The following is a 6,594-nucleotide window of genomic DNA, read 5'->3' on the forward strand; positions in this document are numbered from 1 at the left end:
GACCTCCCTGTTTGGGGCATTCCCTGGGTCTGGCAGGGATTGCCAGCTTTGTCCCTGTGTCTCACTCCATCTCTCCCACTGCACTAGGACCTATTGGTGGGGCCTGAGGCCACCCTCCAGGTATTGCCCAGAATGGCCCTGGCACAGAGCGGGTGTGTTTGGATCTGGTGTGATCAGTGGGACAGTAAATGGATGAGCGGTGGGAGTGGTAACTGCCGAGACTAGAGCCTCAGACCAGCTCTGGGAAACTAGCTTTCCAGGAGAATTTCTGAGGGTTGGGGGCTCCGGGCAGGAAGTGTCTGCGTCCCAGGGAAGGATGGGATGGAGGCACTCCAGGATGAGGACCCGACTTGCCACATGACCTCTTTAATCTCGGACAGCTGGTTGGCCCTTGGGCTCCATTTAGAAGATGAGACGGGCTCAGAGAGATGCCACCAGCTTCTAAAGGCAAGGGCTGTGTGGGGCCATCCTTGCTGAGACAGCGGGAGGTAAGGGGTCAAGTCCTTCCTCCCTGGCCTCCCCAGCTGGGCCTCCCCACCCCCACCAGGAGCCCAGAGCCCAGGGCTGCTGGGCAGGAAGTGAAAAGTGCCTGCAGGAAGCCCCAGGAGGAACTGAGACTTGAGCCAGCCCCGCCTCCACCTGCCTGGGCCCTGGGGACCCCGGGGAAACCAGACCCTCCTTCAGGAAAAACTGGCCAGAAACACAGGCTTGGGGGAGGGGCAGCTGCTTCCCACCCAACAAGCAGTTTTTCCAAAGTCTATCTTGGGTGCCTCTTACAGCCAAAAGAGACCAGTTGGGAAAGAAATCTTTGAGCAGTGATGTAAACAAGACGTAAAGCCTGGAATCAATCCCTGGAGTCAGCACTCCCAAGGAGGGCACCTGGGCCAATGACCTTCTGGACACGGACAGGAGCCTGGGTACGGCCCAGCTCCACCACTGCTTAGTGCAGCTTGGGCCAGATCCCTTCATCTCCCGGGCCTCGTTCTTCCCATCTGCAAAATGGGACATCTAATCCCTGTTCATGGACTTGAACAGAATTTAGATTTTCAGGAAATCAGATTTTCAGCAGATCAATTCAACCAACAGGGGCCCTAAAAAAACTCGGGCAAAGATTTATGTCGAGGAGGTACTCCTGCCTCACAGCTACAACAGCAAAAACCAAAAGCAACCAAAGGCTCAAGCGGAAAACTCTACAAATATTGAAAATCTTGTTTGCAAAGTATTTAAAGACAAGAGAAAACTCACCAAATATGGCCGCCAAGATATGAGTTTATGTAATTACAACCACATAGAGAACCCACCAGTTATGGGTCATTTCTCCATAGACTCCACCCTGGATCACTGTCGAACTTTCCAAAATGTCAACAAATCAGGTCTCGATTTTGTGTTTAGGTTTATTTATTTATTTTGAGAGAGAGACAGAGAGAGTGACTGGGGGAGGGCCAGAGAGAGAGGGTGAGAATTCCCAAGCACGCTGACACCATGGAGCCCGGTGTGGGGCTTGAACCCATGAACTGTGAGATTGTGACCTGAGCAGAAACCAAGAGTCAGACACTTAACCGACTGAGCCACCCAGGCGTCCCTTTTTTTTTCTAATGAAAAAAACAAAACACAAAAACCTTTTTTAAAGCAAACAAAGACCCATGCCCTCCTCCAGGTGCTGTCATTAAGGTCAAATGCAGTAACTTCATGAAGACTCCTTAGAAAGCACTGCCCGGACAGAGAGCCAGGGACTGGAAGCCCCTGGGCGACTGGGGCCTGGGGGAGACTGGCCCCCTCTTTGCCCACCTCTCCCCCCGCCTCTGCTCCCGGTTCTTCTCCCAGGAAACTTGCTTCTTCTGGGCCTCAATTTCTTCATCTATAAAATGGAGGGAGGTGGGGGTAAGGATTCTTTAAGGTTCTTTCCGGTTCTTCTCCTCTAAGGGCCATAAGCCCAGAGGAGCACTTTGCATCCAACCCCCCATTTTTCAGAAACGGAAACCGAGACCAGAGGGGAAGCTGGGGTTTGACTGGGACACAGCGGTGCCAGAGGTTTGCATGTCTGGACCCCAGAGGGGTTTTACGCACGTGTTTTACCTCCAGGGCCCGGTCCCCCACTGCGGTGGAAAAGGTGAGTGGGAGGTAGGAGTGGCCAGGAGGAACAGCTCAGACTCCCCGATCCCGAGCTGAAGGGGACTGGATGTCTGGGCCTGCTTCCCACCCTCCTGCCTCCCGCCAGCCACCTGACCTTACCCCAGCCACCTGGCAGCCTGCGGATAGGGGCACTTGGGATGCATTCAGGGAGGGAGTGGCTAGGAAGACTTCAGTGTGAGGGTCAGGGTCCTGGAGGCTCCAGACCATCTTCTGGGCTGAGAAGGGGGGTGGGCGGGAAGGGTGAAGGTCTGCCGGGAAGGTCAGGGAGAGGTGGGCGGAAAGCATCTGATGCCTGCAACAGAGCATGGCCAAGGCTCTCCAGTGAGACACAATGGTACCCAAAACTCCGTCTTCTGACTCCTAGTCCACGCTTCTTGCGAGGGCGCTAAGCTGTGACAAGTCCCAAGGACTGTCCAATCCGGTCAGGAGTTTCTAACCCTGTGTTAGAGGGCCAGTAGGAGAGGCAGCACCTGACCAAGTGTAGCATGGTCCGCAACTAGAGGAGATGGTCTCAGCCTCGGGCCGCAGAGCAGGGGGCACTGCTGTCGGAGGAGCAATTCCCCTAGGACAACGGGTGATCCCAGGGGCTGGCATAGAATGGCCAAGTGACCCCAGCACTTAGGGCCTAGCTTGAGGAGGGTGGACCACAGACAGAGGGGAGCTCAAGGGGCATCAGGTCCGCTGGTTCAAGGCCACAGCCCCGCTCTGGCTTCTGAACAAAGGAACCTCTTGCAGGTTCTGGGCCTTTCCCTAGGCACAGCTGAGTGTGCCTTGAAGGCAGCTGGGACCCCAGGTGGGGTCTCTGGGGAGATTTTCGGCCGTGTGCCTTCATCATGAGTTTGCAGTCTAGCCCCAGAGGGGCTGTATACCTCCTCTCACGGTGCAAGCTGGGGGCTCTGGAAGCTGCTATGAGGGTGAAAAAGGCATCTTAGGTCCTAGAAGACTGGGCCAAGCGCAGGGTTGACCCTGGGGTACAGATACCCGAGAATCAGCGCAATCCAGGCTCTTTGTCAAAATCACCTTCTATTAAACCCTGAAGCAAACCCCTCAGTTGGTTACTCATTACTGCCATTTGCATCAGCTTTAAAGCAGGACAGCTCCGAGAGCAAGTATTAAAGAAATACAACACCCAGCTACAAATTAAGCATCCTCCTACTCAGTCATGTTCCTAGATTCATTCTGGCTTACGGTGGCTTCCCTGCACTTAAAGAAAAACCTCCTACACAGAGTGCCCCAGCCACACAAAGGCACAGGAGCTCAGCCACCACCTTCGACGGCGGCCAGCGATGGTCTGGTTTTAAGCCACACGCTAACATGCCATACAACGCGCTGCCGTCTGAACTCTGCGGTCTGTAGTCTGTGGTTCTGCAGGGTTAGCTGGGGAGCAGCCAGGTTCCCAGAAAAGGGGCAGGTGGGCACTGCAGTCAAGAGCCGAATCCAACCTCCAGGCCCCTGGCTGACAGCTCACAGGGAGGACAGGGGTCGCTTCCTGCCCCCTCCGTCGCTACTGTTGCTCAGGGCCAGCAGTCTTGGTGGTCACCAGCTCAGTGGATCCCAGCTCTGTGGCTGGCACAGGGACGCTGTGGGCAGGTGGGGTGTTGGCTGGGTCTTCTCTGGGTGGAGGCCAGACGGGAGCTGTGGCATCAAGGGGTTTTGGGGGATGGATGATGACATCGTCCAGGGGCTCTGGTGTGGGGGGGGGGGTGGGCAGGGAATGCAAGGTCAGGGTTGCATCACAGCCTTCCCCCCCCCCCTCCCCCCGCCTCCGCTCCTGTTCTGGAAGCTCCAATGGAGAGATAAGTCATGAACTCCCCCCTGCAGGGGTGGGGAGGGGTGGCACGTGATGGGCCCTCAGGACAGGAAGCGCAGAGGGCGCTGGCAAAACGGGGAGCGCAGGGGGAAGGGAGAAGTGTGGGAGCCCTGTGTCTCTTGCTCAGAGGGCTCTGGGAGGCCACAGCTGTGTCCCTCACTCCGACTCAGCCTGAGGTCCTCAGAGCCCGCCCTGGTGCCCCGCGCACCCCCCCCTCCCCCTTTCCACATTGCCCCGGGGTCCAGTCTCCCTCCCACTGCCCCCACTCCCGCAGAACTCACCGTGCGGGTGCGGGTCCGGGTCCCCCGGGGGAGCCGCCGCGCGCAGGCGCCGCCGCCGCCGCCACCTCCAGCTCAGCAGGCCCACCAGGACCAGGGCCAGCGCCAGCCCCAGCAGCGCGGGGGCGCCGAAGAGCAGCGCGGGCAGAGGCAGCGCGGCCTCGGCCTCGGTCTCGGCGGCGGCCCCCGCGCCCACCGACTCCTGCGGCTGCAGCGCGGTCCCCGGCGCCAGGCTGCCAGGCCCGGCTGCTGGCGGAGCGGACGGGGAGAGAGAGCAGGGGGCAGGGGGCAGGGACGGCCGGGGAGGGGGAGGGTCGGGAGGAGGCGAGGCTGGGCCGGGGAGGGGAGGGAGGGCCGGGCGGGGTGGACAGGGGAAGGGAAAGAGAGGGGGCGGTGAGGGCCACGTGGTGACCGCTGGTCCCCATCCAGGTCCCTGCTTACGGCCCCCCATCGACCCAGTCGCCCCCTCCCCACCCATCCTGGGGCAGATGGGGGCCGTGCCTGGGGCTCTGGCAGCGGTGGGGCAGCGGTAGCAGGAACCTCCTCCCCCTCCCCAGGGCTGCCCCGCTGACCAGCTGGCAGAGCGGGTCGACTCTTACCCGGTCTGGGTTCTGGCGTCCGGAGGAGCCTGCAGTCCACGCACTTTCGGACCAGAGGGTCAAAGCACTTGTCCGCCACACACTTGGTGGGGGCCGCCCCCTCCCTGCCCCGCAGGCTCCTGGCACCTCTCCTCTGGCTGCCCATGCTGCCTCGCACACAGCCGGGACTGAGTCTGGCTTCAGCAGCCAGAGGAGGAAACCGGGAGGGGCCCACCCACTGTGCCCCGCCCTCCCGCCTGCTGGGGTGGGACCACTCTCCGCCAGGGCCCCGAGGCCCTGCACCCCACACCTTCTCTTCTACCTGTGGTTCCTCCATTCAACCACTCAACCATCACCCCCAGATGCTGGGCGGGCCGCCCTCTGCTGGGCGCTGGGACCGCGCTGGGCTCAGATGGGGGCCTTCTCTCAGACGGCAAAGGATGGGCCCCTGTAGTCAGGACACAGACCTCTGGGTGGCCTCCCCTGTCCTTCTCCCCAAGGCCAGCCCACAGCCCCAGACAATCCCCAACCCCCATGTCCCCCCCACCTCACCTGCCTCCTCTTCTGGGGGAACTTCCTGCTCTTCCAGGGCAGAGCGGGTTCAGTTCTTCGAATGTTAGGGAAAGACAGCGCCTCGCAGCAGCAGCAGCAGCAGCAGCAGACATGGAGAGAGAGGGAGGAGGCTTTGTAGAGGAGGTGATGAGGAGGAGGCGTTCGCCAGATGGAGGGGGGTCTAGGGGAGCATAACAGTGGACGGGCCCAGGGAGTGCTGGGTTAGAAGGCTGGGCCCTCAACTGAGGGCTAAGGGAGCTTTGGCTGAGGGCACTGGGGAACCAACCGTGCAGGACTTTAAGCAGAGAGTGTCATAGTCAGATCTGCGTGATAGTGGGGACCCTCTGGCTGGAGTAGAGAGCACAGTCAGGATAGGGGGAGGGTAGCCGAGGGTTCGAGGACAGACAGCTCCGTCTCCAGATCCTAGGCAGGAGAGAGACTCAGACCGACAGATGAACAGACAGACCAAGACCCCATGGGCAGCCTGCCCATCCCAACTCCTTTCCCCAGGGCTGTGTGTATCCTGGCCTGCTCGCCTCTGTGTCTCACGGAGGTCCCCTCTGTCTGTCTCTATTCTCCAGTGTTTGGGTTCCCCCACCTGTCATCCACAGCTCTCTCAGATTGAGCGTCAGACATACGCACAGGCCCCCTCTGCCTTCCTTGACACCTGCTGCCCCTTCCCTGGGGGCAGGGGCTGGCAGAGAGCCTCAGCACGGATTTGGTGGGCCATACCAGACCCCTAAGCACTCAGGTCTGGGGTGGGGGGCACAGAGGCAGGAATTACTGTCCAGGGGACAGGGCAAGGGCTTGGGGGCAGGAGTAGATCTTTAGCAGCTGCAAGGGTATAGGGAAAGCTTCCAGGCAGAGACTGGCAAGGGCAAAGGCAGAGAGAGGTGAGAGGGGACAGCATGGCCACTGCCCCAGGGGATGCTGCAGAAGGACTGGTGGGGGGGGGGGGGAGGCAGATGGGCCAGGCCTCAGACCTCAGGCTCCTGGGCAGTGAGGAGCCCCAGGAGGTGCTGGAGTGAAAGGAGAGCTTCTCTGAACTCTGCTTTAGAAGGGGCCTTCTCTCTGGCTGCTGCAGAGTTGGAGACAGGACACTATGGACCAGGGAGGGGAACCATCTGGAAGCTGTTAGGAGCTGGGAGTCCGGTTGGCTCAGTCGGTCGAGCATCCAACTCTTGATCTCAGGTCATGATCTCACGGGTTCAGGAGATTAAGCCCCACGGAGCCTGTTTGGGAT

General features: G+C 60.1%; 1 protein-coding gene across 3 annotated transcripts; it reads right to left on the reverse strand.

Annotated features, from left to right (window-relative positions):
* Positions 1-1,240: 1,240 nt before the first annotated feature.
* Positions 1,241-6,253, reverse strand: TNFRSF13C (TNF receptor superfamily member 13C). 3 transcript variants are annotated; one of them, XM_060656208.3, is made up of 4 exons: positions 5,352-6,253; positions 4,821-5,247; positions 4,225-4,470; positions 1,241-3,819 (listed from the first exon to the last, which is right to left on the reverse strand). In XM_060656208.3, exons 2-4 carry the CDS (start codon positions 5,134-5,136, stop codon positions 3,638-3,640), a joined length of 744 nt encoding a protein of 247 aa, XP_060512191.1. In that variant the 5' UTR covers positions 5,137-5,247; positions 5,352-6,253; the 3' UTR covers positions 1,241-3,637. The 3 variants fall into 3 exon arrangements, with proteins under 3 accessions (XP_060512191.1, XP_060512192.1, XP_060512190.1); XM_060656209.3 differs by having other exon boundaries at positions 4,225-4,467; positions 5,352-6,252; XM_060656207.3 differs by having other exon boundaries at positions 4,225-4,551; positions 5,352-6,252.
* Positions 6,254-6,594: the final 341 nt, after the last annotated feature.

Source organism: Panthera onca, chromosome B4, assembly GCF_046562875.1.
Source record: "Panthera onca isolate mPanOnc1 chromosome B4, mPanOnc1 haplotype 2, whole genome shotgun sequence".
Taxonomy (NCBI): Eukaryota; Metazoa; Chordata; class Mammalia; order Carnivora; family Felidae; genus Panthera; species Panthera onca.

Excerpts from the sequence above, each read along its gene's own strand:
- TNFRSF13C (XM_060656207.3), bottom strand. The coding sequence starts at position 5,136 with ATGGAGGAACCACAGGTAGAAGAGAAGGTGTGGGGTGCAGGGCCTCGG. Across the intron at positions 4,552-4,820 it reads GACGCCAGAACCCAGACCGG|CCTCGCCTCCTCCCGACCCT; the intron begins GTAAGAGTCGAC and ends TCCCCGGCCCAG. Across the intron at positions 3,820-4,224 it reads CCCGGACCCGCACCCGCACG|AGCCCCTGGACGATGTCATC; the intron begins GTGAGTTCTGCG and ends CCCCCACACCAG.